This window comes from Pteropus medius, unplaced genomic scaffold (assembly GCF_902729225.1).
Source record: "Pteropus medius unplaced genomic scaffold, Ma_sr-lr_union100, whole genome shotgun sequence".
NCBI lineage: Eukaryota > Metazoa > Chordata > Mammalia > Chiroptera > Pteropodidae > Pteropus > Pteropus medius.
The window spans coordinates 10,395,169-10,412,076 of NW_024342474.1; the positions used below are offsets into that span (position 1 = coordinate 10,395,169).

The 16,908-nt window shown below is 38.4% G+C and overlaps 1 protein-coding gene across 1 annotated transcript in view; it reads left to right on the top strand.

The window, feature by feature from the left end:
* MYRFL (myelin regulatory factor like) overlaps positions 1-16,908 on the top strand; it is a 105,499-nt gene that overhangs the window by 41,242 nt on the left and 47,349 nt on the right. Inside the window, exons 7-10 of the mRNA XM_039865998.1 lie at positions 2,162-2,357; positions 10,429-10,505; positions 11,671-11,781; positions 13,456-13,546. Of these exons, the coding sequence (XP_039721932.1) occupies positions 2,162-2,357; positions 10,429-10,505; positions 11,671-11,781; positions 13,456-13,546 (475 nt within the window). The remainder of the gene's footprint in view (positions 1-2,161; positions 2,358-10,428; positions 10,506-11,670; positions 11,782-13,455; positions 13,547-16,908) is intronic.

Here is a 16,908-nt window from a genome sequence, read left to right on the forward strand (position 1 = left end):
ACACAGTATTTTAGTGGATATCTTTAATGCTTCCTAGTCTCTATGTATCTGAGTTAATCGAGTTTTCTAGGTAACCGTTATCTCTCTTCTTACTTGAATAGATTTTTTTTTTTAAGTTTATTTTAACGCCAGTCTATGCTCCACTGATCTGGAAAAATAAGAACACAAATGGTATCAATTCAAAGGTGTAGAGGTAGATTTATTTTGAAGCCATAATTCACTTTTCTTAAGCAAAAAGGAAGGCAATATGCATCTAAATTAGAATTCAAGACCTCTTGATTTTACTACTGATATCATTGAGACAAAATCACTTGTCACTTCTTAGATTATTATGTTCAATTTATTATAAAAGGATTGTTTTCCTAAATTACCTAAAAGTAGTAACGTTAGGGGATTGAAAATTTATCAGATTTTTTTTCTGAATGATATTTAAAACCTGTGTTAAAAAGAGCTTTTGAAAAGCCAATTTAGTTGGCTTTGTAATTAACTTCTGATATCAAAAACAGAATTGCTATTTTTAGGTAAATAGATATCTATAACCAGAGACGGGTATTTGAGATTCAGAATAATCTTCAACAGTGTACTTGTTTTGGTTCTTTCAGTTTCTGTTACAGCTGTCCTTAAATTTCAAGCTAATGCTTAAAATTTAACGCTGTAAACCTTAACTTTTTCCTTTAGAGTTTTTGACAGTGAAATGTGGAAGATCACAAAAAGACATTTCCTTTTATTCTCAACCAGGACAGTTCTTATTATGCTCTGTAGTAAAATCTATACAATTCAATCCATCTAGCCTTTAGATGAGCAGATTAGCAAATCAACTCTAGAAACTTGAGTTAATATAAAGTTCTCAGATGGCATAAGATATGTGGTCTTTATCAAGTTTTTCATTCATTGGATTTTCCTACTGCTGCTGGCAGGCACTGTGATTGTAGAGGCTTTGACCGATCAGCTACTTGAGGGTAATCAATGACAGTGACTTGATTCATTGGGAAGGTGCTTTAATTGCAAAGAACATGAACACTATTTACCCAAGAGACCCATTAATATTTTCTGTCTCTGGAATTAGAGGAAAACTTAGAAACTCTATGTTGTTCATAATGGCAGCCTTCCAAATTGAGATCCCAGGATGCAAAAATCCACACAGTAGCAGAGAACTAGCACAGCAGTAAGTACTGTCCCCTCCTCATGTGGTCCTAGGAAGGAGCTTCTTTCCTGAGGAAAACTCTAAATTTAGACACATTGATGAATTAAAAATCATATTGCATATCTACAACATGTACAGGAAAAATTTGCCAAAGGAGTTTTCAACTTCTATATTTTTTCTCTACTTGATAATGTTACCCATTTAACATGTTTTGTTTTTATTAACATTTAAAAGTATTTTAAACATGTAAAATGTTTAATTAATTAAACCTTTAGTTAAATGCATAACAGTGCTATTGAAAATGATTTGATAAAACAAATAAAGTAAGAGTCTGATTAGCCCCTTCACCACCATTCCATTCCTTCCTACAGAAATAATCAGCACTGCAGGTTTTCAGTGTCGTTACCAGATTGAGTGGATAAAAAGGAAATAACTGCATTCTAGAGAAAACAAGTTTTCAAACAGCAGTAAGACTGGTTCTGGTTAATTTAGTTTAAAGCTCTTCCTGGTTTCTGATCTGTCTGTTTTATTCATATGACCAGCAGCAGGCTGAATATTCATTCATCCGAATGACTATTTGAGTATGCTGATAAAATTTAGAGACTTAAAAAAAAAAAAAAGAGGAAAGAAATCAATTCTAGCCCAGACATTTCACAAGTCTGAGTAATGCGGCAACTTCCCAACTTCTAGCCTACGTCTTTTTGTTGGATGGTGGAGTCAAATTAGAAGTCTAGGAAGCACGAAGGGAAAAGGCAGGCTGAGGGAATAATGTTCCCACTTGGCAAGAGCCATGCTCCTTCCTTTTAGGAAGATAAAATGCTGTGAGAGAGCCGGCTGCATTTTGGAATATCATTTTCATTTCCTCAGTAAAAATTCATGAAATAGATTGATTAAATATAGTAAAAGGCACTTCCTGTAATATACTTTCTTGAACTGTTTATACAATTAATATGGTTAATGAAAGAAAATGTGTAGAAAATATTTGTAAAAGTGGTTTCTTGATTTCTCTTTTCATAGACCCAGTATAGGATATCGAGTTGTCACAGACAAAGGATTTAATTTTTCACCAGTAGATGAAGCTTTTGTTTGCCAAAAGAAGAACCATTTTCAGATAACCATCCATATCCAAGTTTGGGGAAGTCCAAAATTCGTCAAAACCCAAGTGGGCCTAAAGCCAATAGAAATGTTTTACTTGAAAGCTTTTGGGGTTAAGGTAAGTCTTTTATTTACTTCCATTTCATTCAGCCGACATTTGTTAAGTATTCCATTTGTCTATTGCTGCATGAAAAACTACCCCCAAACTTAGCAACTTAAAATGTTAATAATCATTTATTTAGGTCACAAATCTGCAACTTGGCTAGGGCTTTGTTCTAACAGCTCATCTCTGTTTGGAAGTCATCGGCTGGAGCAGCTCACCTGGGCCTGGATCCAATTTGCAAGATAGTTCACTTACATGTCTGTTGATTTTGTGCTGGCATTGGCCAGGAGCTCAAAGGGGCGGTAGCTGGAAGGCCTTGGCTCTTCCCCATGTGACCTCTCTCTGAGATGGCTTGTGCTTCCTCACAGCATGGTGGATGGGTTCTTCCAAGACATAGGAAGCAGAAGCTGCTAATTTCTTAATCCTGAGCTCAGAAACTGGCGCAACATCACTTCAAACCATAGTTTTCTAGTTTTAAGTGTATAAAGCTTGCACTTCTTTTACTAAACACATTCTTAATTATTTTATACATTTTGATGCTGGTGCATTTTCATATGAAATTCTTACCAAATTCTCAAAAAGTTTCCTGACTTATAAAAGCCAGGGAACCACTAATCTAGTCAATGCCCCCTCTTTTCCAGTTTAACAGAGAGGGGAGACTGAGGCTCCATGTGTTAAACAGTTTATCCAACATAATAAATGACAGAGCTGGGCTTAGAATTCAGGTAGGATGACTTCTCAGTGGTCAACAAGTATTTATTAAATCATTACCTCAAATCCAGTGCCTTAGGGAGAGGAATATTCGTTGTCCACATATTTTATTCTGATGTTTAATTTGGGCTTAGGCACTGAGCCTCCCCAAATGGGGCTAAACTGCTGAACACATCAGCTGCTTGTACTCTAGCCTGAGCTCTTAAACCAAGACAAAACAAAACAAAAGCAAACATCAACAACAACAACCCCTCCCTCCATGTTTTGAGACTGGTTTAAACATGGCAGAGTGAGAGATGTCTCCAAATCTCTCCCCTTGAAACAACACTAAGCTGAACATCTAAAACTCAACAAAAAACACCCAAACTGCACACCAGCATGTCTGAGCATGGGATCTGCGTATAAGGGCTACTGCAGGTCAGAACCCCAGGTGTTGGGTGATGCACTGGGAGAAACAAGGAAGCTGCCTCTCGCAGCTGCCAGAGCTCCCTGCAGGAGGAGGGGGAGGGGAGAAGGTGCAGCGACTTCCTTGAACAGCCCTGCCTGGGAGTGCTGTGAGCTCCACACGGCTGACAGCAGTGCCCAGTCATCAGGGCAGAAGGCAGAAAAACAGGGACAGCAGAAAAGTGGGCACAGCAGAGAAACAACAGTTGATTTTTACCAGCCATGCCTACAAAACAGAGGCTGAGCCGCATACCCTATCCCCCAACCCAGAGGGCCCCTCCCCCCATGCCCTTGGAGACTGAATGCTGTGGAACCCCAGGGGAACCTGAGCAAACACTGACAGGAACTGAGACTAAGGGTAGCAAGCATGATTAAACATCTATAGGAAAAAAAAGACATTATTAATACTTTATATAAAGCAGAGATCCGAGAGGCGTAGATGCCACCTAAAGGAAACCAAAAGAAAAATACCTTATTTGCAACAGGCTAGGAACCATTACATATTAAATCTTCTTTCGGGGGTGGGGGGAGCAGAACACACTTCTATTAATGCCCAAGCAGAGAAATAGTTCATTAAACACCATGAACAACCAAGGTGACAAGGCATATCAGAAAGAAAGAGAAAAGTCTCCAGAAAATAAGCTTATAGACATAGAAATATGCGACTTAAATGACAGAGACTTCAGGATGGTACTTCTGAAAAAACTCATTGAGATCCAAAACAAATCATATCAACAATTTCAGAAACTGAAAAAACAACTAGATGAGCAGAAGGAGTTTTTTAGCAAGGAGATTGAAACCCTCAAAAAGAACCGAATAGACCTTCTGGAGATAAAGAATGCACTACAAGAATTGAAAAATGAAATAACAAGCTTGGGAAATAGAGTTGACCAAATGGAGGAAAAGATCAGTGTTATCAAAGACAGAAATCTAGAAATAAATCAGAAGGAAGAAGAGAGAAACTGAAGAATGAAAAATAATGAAAGAGAAATATAAGAACTAGCTGATATCATCAGGAGAGGAAACATAAGAATAATGGGAATTCTTGAAGGGGAGGAAAAGGAGCAGGGATTAGAAAGTATGTTCAGACAAATAGTTGATGAGAATTTCCCAAGTCTAAGGAATGAGCTGGAGCTTGGAATTCAAGAGGTCAACAGAACACCCAATTATCTCAACCCAAAAAGGCCTTCACCAAGACACATTGTATTAAAATGATCAAAAATCAACTACAAAGACAGAATTCTCAGGGCAGCCAGGGAAAAGAAGACAGTAACATAAAAAGGAAAATCCATTAGATTACCGTCAGACTTCTCAGCACAAACCTTACAAGCCAGAAAGGAGTGGAATCAAATGTTCAAACTATGAAGTGAAAGGAACTACCAGCCAAGAATAATGTATTGAACTAAGCTCTCCTTTAGATATGAAAGAGAAATGAAGACCTTTTCAGACATACAAAAATTGAAGGAATTCTCTACTACAAGGCCTGCACTACAGGAAATACTGAAAGGGGTCAACTCACCTAAAACAAAATGACAAAAACAAAAAAAAACAAAAAAAACCCCCACATAATAAGGAATAAGGTGACTAGCTGGCTGATAAAAGCAGAGGAGTGCAACCATTACTAGGAACAAGCTATTATAAGCTTAAAATAAGGAGATTTGCTGTAGTAAGATAGTAATGAATGTTCAACGTACTTAGGGACAAACTGAGACAACAATGACTGAAAAGGGGAGGATTCAAAGATCCAAATTCGCAAAAGGGAATGGAGATAAGCCTTAAGCAGAAGAAAAGGGACTCTCTCTCTCTCTCTCTATATATATATAACTATCCTTTACATATTCTTAATGGTAACCACACGCCAAAGATTCAGAATTGAAATATATAACATAAAACAAGAAGGACCAGAGGGAAAAGCCACCAAAATAAAGAAAACAGAAACACAAGGACAAGGAAGCAATGGAAACACTGAGCTACCAGAAAGCAGAAGATAAATGGCTATAAGAAGATCTCATATTCCAATAATCACCCTAAATGTAAATGGACTGAACTCACCAATAAAAAGGCACAGAGTTGCAGATTGGATCAAAAAACAAACCCGAACCATATGCTGCCTCCAGGAGGCAAATGGCATTCAGAGAAAAGCGGGAGTAGTGGTACTAATATCGGACGAAATATATTTCAAAATAAAAAAAGTGAAGAAAGATACTGAGGGACACTTCATAATGATAAAGGGAATCATGCACCAAGAAGACATAACACTTATTAATATCTATGTTCCCAATCAGGGAGCCCCAAAATAATGAAGCAATTACTTACAGAATTAAAAGGAGACAAAGACCAAAACACTATCGTAGCAGGGGACCTAAATACCCCACTATCGGATATGGACAGATCATTCAAACAGAAAATCAATGAGGAAATAGCATCCTTAAATTACACATTAGGCCCACTGGACATAATTAACATTTACAGAGCCTTCTATCCCAAAACAGCTGCTTATACATTCTTCTCTCGTGCACATGGAACATTCCCAAGGACTGACCACGTACTGGGACACAGAGATAGCCTCAATAAATATAAGAGGGTTGAAATCATACTAACCATATTCTCTGATCATAATGCTTTAAACTAGAGATCAACTGCAAAAAGAAAGCAGGAAGAACCACAAATACATGGAGATTAAACAACATATTACTGAAGAATGACTGGGTCAGAGAAGAAAGAAAAAGAGAGATCGAGAGATACACAGAAATGAATGATAACGATAATACAACATTTTAAACTTTTGGGACACAACAAAAGCGATCATAAGAGGAAAGTTCATATCATTACAGGCCTACTTCCAAAAACAAGAATGAGCTCTAATAAACAACCTAATGCTTCATCTTAAAAAACTGGAAAAGGAAGAACAAATGAAGCCTAAAGTCAGCAGAAGGAGAGAAATAATAAAAGTTAGAGCAGATGTAAATAAAATTGTAAAAAAAAAAAAGAAAGAAAAAAGAAATGCAACGAAAAGCTGATTCTTTGAAAGGGTTAATAAAATTGACAAACCCATGTCTAGATTCACTAAAGAAAAAAGAGAAAGGACACAAATAAACCAAATCAGGGATGAAAGAGGGGAAATTACAACAAACACTGCAGAAATAGAAAGGATTATACAAGAATATTATGAAAAAGTATATAACACCAAATTTAATAACACAGAAGAAACTGGCCAGTACTTAGAAAAATACAATCTTCCTAGACTGAATCAAGAAGAATTGGAAAATCTAAAGAGACCGATCAGTGATATGGAAATCGAAAGAATCATCAAAAACCTACCAAAAAGGAAAAGTCCAGGACCAGATGGCTTCACCAGTGAATTCTACCAAACATTCAAAGAAGATTTAATACCTATTCTCCTCAAACTCTTCCAAAAAATCGAAGAGGAGGCAATGCTTCCCAACTCATTTTATGAGACCAATATTACCTTGATATCAAAACCTGGTAAAGATAACACAAAAAAAGAAAACTACAAACCAATATCTCTCGTGAACACAGATAAAAAAAATCCTAAATAAGATACTAGCGAACCAAATACAGCAACATATTAAAAAGATTATATACCACAATCGAGTGGGCTTCATCGTAGAGGAACAAGGATGGTTCAACATATGCAAATCAATTAATGTGATACACCACGTAAACAAATTAAAAAATAAGAATTATATGATCATATCAATAGATGCAGAAAAAGCCTTTGACAAGATACAGCACCCACTTATGATCAAAACACTTAACAAAATCAGTATAGAAAGAAAATAACTTAATATAAAAAAGGACATATATGACAAGCCCTCAGCCAACGTTATACTTAATGGTGAAAAACTAAAAACCTTCTCTCTAAGATCAGGAACAAGGCAAGGCTATCCACTATCGCCACTGTTATTCAATATAACATTGGAGGTCCTAGTAAGTGCAATCAGAAAAGAGAAAGGTATAAAAGGCATTCAAATGGGAAACAAAGAAGTCAAATTGTCACTAGTTGTGGATGACATGATTCTCTATATAGAAAACCCTAAGAATCCACAAGAACACTACTAGAAACAATAAACAAATACCGTAAAGTTTCTGGATACAAAAATCAACATTCAAAAATCCATAGCGTTCCTACACTCTAATAATGAAGTGTCAGAAAAATAAGTGTAAAAATAATTCCTTTTGCAATTGCAACAAAAAGAATAATATACTTAGGAATAAATCTAACAAAATATGTGAAGGACCTATATAATGAAAACTACGAGACCCTCTTAAAAGAAATCGAAGAAGATACAAAGAAATGGAAAGAGATTCCATGTTCTTGGACTGGAAAAATCAACATAGTTGAAATGACCATATTACCTAAAGCATTATACAGATTTAATGCAATCCCCATCAAAATCTCATCGGCATTTTTTTAAAGAAACAGAACAAAAAACATCAGATTTGTATGGAAGCACAAAAGACCTCGAATTGCCAAAGCCATCCTGAGAAAAAAGAATGAGGCTGAAGGCATCACTCTGCACAACATCAAATTATACTACAAAGTGACAGTTATCAAAATGGCATGGTATTGGTAGCAAAGCAAACACACGGACCAGTGAAGCAGAATCGAGAGTCCAGAAGTAAACCCATATTTATATGGGCAAATAATTTGTGACAAAAAAGCCAAAAACATACAGTGAAGAAAGGAAAGCTTCTTCAATAAATGGTGCTGGGAAAACTGGAAAGCTACCTGCAAAAGAATGAAACTAGGCTGTTGTCTATCACCACACACCAAAATTCACTCAAAATGGATTAGGGATCTGAATATAAGACCTGAAACAATGATATACATAGAAGAAAACATAGGAACTAAACTCAAGGACCTTGGACTTAAAGAGGATTTTATGAATTTGACCTCAAAGGCAAGGGAAGTAAAAGCAAAAATAAATGAATGGGACCACATCAAACTAAAAAGCTTCAGGTCAGCAAAAGAAATCGTCAACAAGGTAAAGAGACACCCATCCGAATGAGAGAATATATTTGCAAGCAACACCTTCGATAAGGGCCTAATATCCAAAATATACAAAGAATTCATACAACTCAATAACAACAAAAAACAAACGATCCAATCAAAAAGTGGGCAGAGGGCCTGAACAGACACTTCTTCCTAGAGGACATACAAATGGCCGACAAATATAGGAAAAGATGCTCCACATCACAAGCTATTAGGGACACGCAAATCAAAACTACAACGAGATACCATCTCACACCTGTTAGAATGGCTATCATCAACAGAACAAGTAATAACAAATGTTGGAGAGGATGCAGAGAAATAGGAACTCTCATACACTGCTGGTGGTACAGCCATTATGGAAAACAGTATGGAGGTTCTCAAAAAACTAAGAATTGATCTACCATTTGATCCAACAATCTTCTACTGGATATTTACCCCAAAGACTTGAAAACCCATATCCAAAAAGATATTTACACACCGATGTTCATAGCAGCACTATTCACAGTGGCCAGCACATGGAAGCAACTGAAGTGTCCTATGATAGAGGATTGACTAAAGAAGCTGTGGTACATATATACAGTGGAATATTACTCCGCCATAAGAAGAGATGAAATACCACCATTTGCAACAACATGGATGGACCTTGAAATAATCATACTAAGCAAAATAAACCAGACAGAAAAGGTTGAAAATCACATGATATCACTTATATGTGGGATATAACCTAAAAGCAACAAATGAACAGGACAAACAGAGACTCATGGACATGGTCAATGGACTAGAGGTTACCAGAAGGGAAAAAGAAGGGGGGAAAATCAATAAAATGTTAAATAAACAAACAAACAAACAAATAAATAAAACGTTAGGGGAAAAAAACCATGTTTTTCTGGTTTTGGAAGTAATGAGTCCATTTGTGAAAATTTTGGAATATAATACAAAAATGTGAAGAAGGTAAAAAATTCATTCATATTTGAAATCCACCATTTGGTAGACTAATTTTTCTGTATTTTTTCTGTTATTAAAATTAATCTTATATTATTAATCTATTGTAAAAATAACACTATAGAATATTAAAGACTCTATCAACTATTGTTTACAAAGATGATATAGTTTTCTATTGCATAGATATACCACATGAATTCCTGTGATATTGTAAGTTTTATTTCCAGTTTTTTATTCTTGTTAATAAAACTGCAGTAAACATCCACATATACCCATCTTTGCAAGAGGATAAATTCCAGAAGAGGAATTTACACATCAAAAATAAGAATGAACATTATTAAAACTCTTGATGAAGGTTGCCCAATTGCTTTTCAGAAAGATGGTTACTGTGTGAATACCCACAAGCCATAGATGATAAGGCAGATCTCACCACACCCTTGTCACTGTTTGCTAATAAGAAGAGTTTGTAGCAAGTACTAAATAAATGTTCTTTTCTTTATTTTACTTATTTTCATTAACAGTTTTTCTTCTAATTAGAATGTAAGGTCTGTAAGGGCACCGATTTCTGTTAATTTTGTCAACTCGTGTCTTGAGCAAAGCCTGGTGCGTAGCAGGTGCTCAACGGGTATTTATATACTAAATGAATGAATGCATGCATGCCCACATCCTTTGAGCTGCCTTGTTCTTGTGTTTTGCTCTTGATGTTTCGGTCACCTACTAGCCCATTATGTACTCACTGTTTACCTGAACTACTCTGTTGTCTTGTGTTGTTGTTGTGTAGTTTTACAGGTATTTCGTTCTTTTCTCACCAATAGCATACCGCTTTAAGGTCAGGGCCACTGTCTACAGCCAAGTGCCTAGAATAATGCCTTGGAAAACTTTTTATGTACTTGAACATTATTTACTAATGAACATTTTTGTTAATAAATTCATTTATTAAGTAATTAATTTACTTTATGTTGTTCCACCCAGGTAGAAGCCACCAATCAAATAATTGCCATTGAACAGTCACAAGCAGATAGAAGCAAGATGATTTTCGATCCTGTTAAGTAAGAATTTCCTTTCTGAATTCCTTTGTGAGTGCTTTGAAAAGACCTCTTGCTCATTTTGCTTATTTAAAATGAATCCTACTGTAGAAACTAAATTGATAATAATATGTTAATGTTATGAACATAAGTTTATCAACAAGATAAAGTAGGTAAAATGCATCGAAATATTTTCAAAAAAATCTTTATAAAAAGGTCCAGTTTTAAGTCATTATTATTTTTATTATCATTTACTACTGACAGTCTTGCTCACAATTCTGGTTCCTTGAGATAGATTATGGTTCGATCTTTCTTTTAATTTTTCATTTAAATTGGCTGATGTTAAAGGAATTAATTTCAAGGTTCTGGATCCCTGCTTCGCTTAAAGTTTATTTTTCTTAATTTTTAAAGCTATGTTGATCGATTTCCTAATGGGTTCCAAAATATAAAGCATACAGGACTGGGATCATCCAAAGCAGTTTGGCGGTCCAGAGAGAGTATTCTATAGAATGCCTTTGGAGTGGGGTTTGCTTTTTGATGGATTTGGCTGGGGCGCAGCTGAGACGTCTCAGTGTTTTGACTGAGTCAGTCTCATAAGGGCTGGCCCCTTAGCTGGAGCAGACCAGGCAGGATCTCAGCCTGCCACTCCAGTGGGAGCCACATGTACAAACACAGCTCTAAGCCTGCCTGGTGCTTCTGGTTCTCCTCGCCCAAGCAGACTATGTGTGGTCTTCCTCCCACAGCCAGGATAGGGGAGGGCAAATATTAGGAGGAGATGTAAAGGAGTCTATGAGGAACCAAGAGAAATCGCTTCAGTCAAGAGGCAAGTGCTATAGGAACTGGCAGAGGCACAAATAAAATATGTATTTCCTCCCCATTGTGGAGTTAAAAGAACCCACATGTGGTATTGAGAGCATATGGCCCTTAGGAGTCAGAAACTCTGGGCTTGAGCTCCTGCTGAATGAGCATTTTTTACCATTCAAGAGTTATTCTGTGGCCTTCCCTGGCAGCCATTCCTGGCCATGCTGTGCACAGCTTATTAAAAAATCAGTAACCGGACTAAATTGTCCTCCACAGCGTCATGAGAACCGGGAGCTGAACATACCAGAGAATCTCAGAATGGGTTAGATAACGATTAAAGACTCCATGTCCTTTTATAGTCCCTTGGTATTTCTGCTGTTTGTTTTAGAATTGACCTGCTGGCCAACCAAGTCACCAAAGTAACGCTGGGCCGACTACACTTCAGTGAAACCACAGCAAATAACATGAGAAAGAAGGGGAAACCAAACCCTGACCAGAGGTACTAGCATCATTATGTCAGTCCTGGGGGACCCAGTGCTTTAGTTGCCCAGACAGAGTCCTCCAAAGGCCCTCTGCTCCTCTGGGCCCCACCAGCCAGCATACCAGACCTCCCTCAGCCACTTTCCTCCCTACTCTGACTCTTTCAGCTTATTAACATGTCTCACTTACCCTTAGTCATCTTTCTTCTTCCATCTTCATCCTAGCAGTGCCCAGCTCCCAACCCGCCCACCTTGGGTCCTTCCATGATTTTCTTGAGTGACCACAGGTTTATGTCTCACTGCCATCCAAGGACTGACTGCATTTCTCAAACCTGTATGATGCTTACTAATATGATGCCCTGAATCCTGCAGCTTTTTAGCCTTTTTTGAAAAAAAAAAAAGAAAAAGAAAAATTTCATTAATGATTCAGACCTGTGAGTCTCGTAGTGTGGTAGGACTATCAGATATAGTAGCACCTGGACACTTGTCAGAAATGCAGGTTCTCAGGCTCCACTCAAGACCTACTGAACCAGAAATTTTGGGGGTGGGGCCCAGCAATTTGTATTCTAACAAGCCCTCCAGGTGTCTGTGATGCATGCTTACGGTTGAGAACCACTGGTTTTAGAATATAGGTTTTGGAGTGGGACAGAATTGAGTTTGGATATTTGATACTGCCATTTACTAGCTTGGTGACCTTGAGCATGTAACTGAACCTCTCTGAGACTCATTTTCTTATTCTGTAAAATGGGAACAAAAACCATATCCTACTTCTGTAGAACTGTTCTGGGAATCTAAATGAAATAAAGTAGATAAACTGCTTAGCCCAGTGCATGATACGTTGAGAGCTTGGTAGATGGTAGCTGCTAATAGTAATAATAATAAAAATAATTTATTATTTTAGATACAAAGGAGAACTCTTGTTCTCTAGGGATTGGAGAGTCTATAGAGTGTTACAGAGGAAGTTGCTGAAGTTTTTCATGAAGTTCTTAAAGCAAAAATTTCTCTGATAAGGGCAATATTTATTCTTACTTTCAAGAAATGTTCTGATCTTAAATTGTCTCATCAATAGTGCATATGAAGAAGCAACTGAAATAACAGCACGAAAATTACCTTGGGAGCTATAGGGGAGGCTCCAGGTTTTTGACCAAAGTCATAACTGGAGGACGTGAAAGGTACAGGGTACATGGCCAAGAACAGTTTTTGGCGGGAAGGGTCCAGTGTGGCTGAGCAAACCCTTTTGGGTCTCCTTCCATTGAGGCCTAGGACACGTAGCTTGGGTGACCCTGGACAAGGGGACCTCTAAGGTGAGTTCTTGTTGTGCATGTGTTTGTGAGCAGTGCTGTGCTGAGGGCCCGGGAATGCAGCCTGCACCAAGTCAGCATAGATGGGTTGAGCCCAGGTCCCTAGTGGGTGTTTCCCCAGTGAAGGCTGCTCTGGGACCCTGCAACACAGCTCACAAATGCCTCAAACTGGGCAAAGAGTGGACTCAGAACAGTAGTGAGCGAATCAACAGCTTTCTTGCTTCACAGGAGGGACAATTTAGAGCAGAGGAGAAAATCTTTAAATATACAATCTTTAAATGCGAACGCATCTAGGTAAATTTACTACTGATTAACCATGGGGTGGTATTTGATTGCACAAATTATGTGTCTGTTCCCTGATGTGTTGGCATTGGCCTACTGTTTCTGAATTAGATACTTCATGTTGGTGGTTGGACTGTATGCTGCTAACCAAGACCAGTTCTATCTGTTGTCTGCCCACATCTCTGAAAAGATCATTGTAAGGGTAAGCTCAGTTCTTTGACTCTTCTGGATCTCACATGCTTTTCTTCCCCATAAGTAGAATTTGCATTTTCAATGGCATGTTGGGAGATTAATGTTTCTCAGTTGATAATGAGGATAGTAATCGAAGATACTCTTATTTTAGTTTTTATACAATGGTTCTCACTCAGGAGAACTTCTGTCCCCCAGCGGCAATATCTGCAAATATTTTTTGGCTGTCACAGCTGAGGGATGCTACTTGCATCTAGTGGGTAAAGGTCAGTAATGCCGCTCAGCATCTTACAATACACAGGACAGCACCCCTACCCCCAACAAAGAATTATCTTTCTAAAATGTCAATAGTGCTATGGTTCAGAAACCCTGGTTTTTACATTGTGTTCTAGGCACTGGGCTAAATACTCTATATATGACTTCATTATACATTGTTTTACATTTATATTTCATTCTTTACACCCAGCGGAACAAAGTCACAAGAGGGTGAGAAACTCATTCAGTGATAGAGTCTGGTTGCAACCTAGTTCTCTCTGACCCCAAAGCCCACAAGGCAGGGAAAGCGGTGGGAAGATAATTCCATGCCCTAAAGTGATGGGTGACCCCAAAGGCATCTGGGCCCCTGCCTAGAACATAGTAATGGCTCAGTACGTTTTGCTGAATGAATGATTGGTCACAGCTGTGGATGGGAGTCTTGGCAGCCACAAAAAAGATAAAGCTGTTGGCAGCTGCAGCTGCAGCTGTGTAAGGTCGGGCTGGCCACTGCTGAGAATGCCAAGGGCATGAGGGAGCACGTAACCACAGGCCTGGCAGCCCTGGGAGGGGCTGTGTTGTCATGGGTTTTTGAAGTGACACAGGGCAGACATGTGAACTCCTATAGGGAAAAGCATTCACTGTGAGCATGCCCACCTATGTGGCTATTAACCTTAGGCCTGGAGACAGGACCTGCCCATTTGGGGAAGCGATCTTTCCTTGCTTGCCTTAAGCTATTTTGAAACAAAGGACCCTCTGTATAATTCTTTTAGTCAATTAAAAATAATAAGCCCTATTAGTGGAAATCCTTAAACTGTGTTTCAAAGTTTTAATGGAGGTGAAGTAATGGTGGAAATGAGGTAAAACCCAGATGAGTTCAGATGTCCCAGGGTGATGAGGGGCGGGCTATGTACCTGTCAGGGTGCACGCCCCAGGCTGTGTTTTGTAGGGTCTGATCTAACCTGTGGCAAGTGAAGTTCCTCCCAGGAAAAAGGAAAGAAAAAGCAACCCTCCCTCAGTGGGGTTCAGGGTAGTTTTTAACATCTCACCCGATGTAATCTGGGATTGCTTTGTTATACTAATGAATCTGATTTAAAATAAAGTCTGGAAACCAAGGCTGCTTATTGTTTCTGATTTCTCATAGGAAAGAATAAAGACAGACAATGCCATTCTTTTTGGAATTAGCAGAGATTAGATATCATGAAAGGGCCGCTCTGAGCCATATAACTCATGCTTGAGTCAGGCAGTCTGCTAGTCACCTGCGTACTTTGAATAATTTACCTGGTGTCGAGGTTCCTCCATTTCCAGCTGGCAGCTCTTGCAAAGCTATATTCTGGCTGCCATGCAAGTCCACACAGTAGCAATAGGGGAGGGAACCCCACTGTCTAATATGCTGTTACCAAAACTGTTCACCGACACCTCCTTACATCCAAAGCGCAATGATAATTTTAAACTACATTAACAACTTTGACAAGTTGGAAGTTTCTGTAATTCATATTTGGTATGAATATTTAAAAAAATAATACTCAGTATAGATCTGGTGACATGTTATTCACTGGATTTTTATCTTTTAAAAAATGACTGCATTCCAGATTTGATGGCTTTCTTCTAGCCATAATTTTTTGTTAAAGAGAATGCCCTATTCTGCAAGTGTGCTAAATAACCAAGTGTTGCCCTAACAAAAATTAGAAGAAGAATAATAGTAATAACACAAAACCTCCTCCTCTCCAAAACCTGGAAATATCTTACTGATATTATTTCATCCTAACCCCAAAATGCAGATATGAAAATGAATGCAGACTTTTGATTCTCTTCAATTGTTTAACATTTAAACCAAGCAAGAGGAAAACTGAATTTCAAAAATGGTGTTACTGTTTGAATCAGTGAGTTTTAGAGATATCCACAAAACACATTTCATGCCCTTGAGATTCTATGGATCTATGGATCACGGGTTGGGCAGAGATTGGACCAGCCTACATTCTACAAATGTAAAGCCAGTTGTGCCCTCTTAGGGCATGGCCTGGCCCTGTTAGTTTGAGCTCCAGAAAGAAGAAAAATTTGGCACTTAAAGATGTTGCAAGATTTGACCACATTAAATGGAAAACTGCAAATTGCATTTAGAAAATCCAGATTCATTTTGAGGCCTAAGAATCATGCCTCCCAATAGCAGAGATTCATGTAAGGACGATTGTATGAGGGTTGGACTAGATGAGATTCAGGCCTCCAGGAGGGGTTCGGGAGAGACCAAGCCTGTCAGAGTTCTCCTTGGAGAGAGAACCGTGAGCAGGACCCAGTAAGTTCTTCTGGCTTGTCAATCAAAACAGCTCGATAAATATATTATGGTCCTGTAGTGGAAATTAAGGTTTTCCCCAAAGAACAGATTTATTTCCCAGGTGTGTGTTTTGGGGAGCATTCATTTTCCACTTGAGTTCCTTCAGATTCTCCTCATTAATGACCAGGCTTTCCTTCAGTTCCCTTTTTCTTCTAAAACACATCATTAAACCCCCACAGTTTTTGATCTAGTTAGCTGGAGGTGCCTGAGCATATGCGTTCCCCACAAGCTCCCAGGGAATGCTGCTGCTGCTGCTGGGCTGCAGGCAGCACTTTGAGTAAGGAGGGGAGAGAGCATTTTGAGGCCCGTTCTCCATAGCCCTTTCAAAAAGTACAAAAACTGATTTCTTAAGAGCTGCCTTCCTCAGCTCAAGCTCTCCTGTTATGCTCTTTGGCTATTGCTTTAGCGGCCCAAACAATGGTAAAGCAGAGAAATTTCAGCCGTTCCATTCCAAACTCAGAGCAAGCCTCAAATTACTATTAATTGCTATCTTCTATTCCAAACACCTGCAGGGGGCGCCATTTACATTGTATCCTTTGTGTGTGGAGTATCCCTCCCTCCCTCCCCCGAGTTGTACAACTCTGCAGGTGTGTTGCTGAGGAGAGCAGGTAAATCAATTATAGATTGAACAGTGGTTGCTATTCACAGCAGAGTGTGTGTAGGATGAATTTGAGACTATTCATCCTCATTTTTGCAAAGTGTTCGTGTACATGATTTCAATAAACTCTCACAACCCTTGGAGGTAGGTAAAGAAGATGTTATTATCTTTATTTTTCAGAGGAGAAAACTGG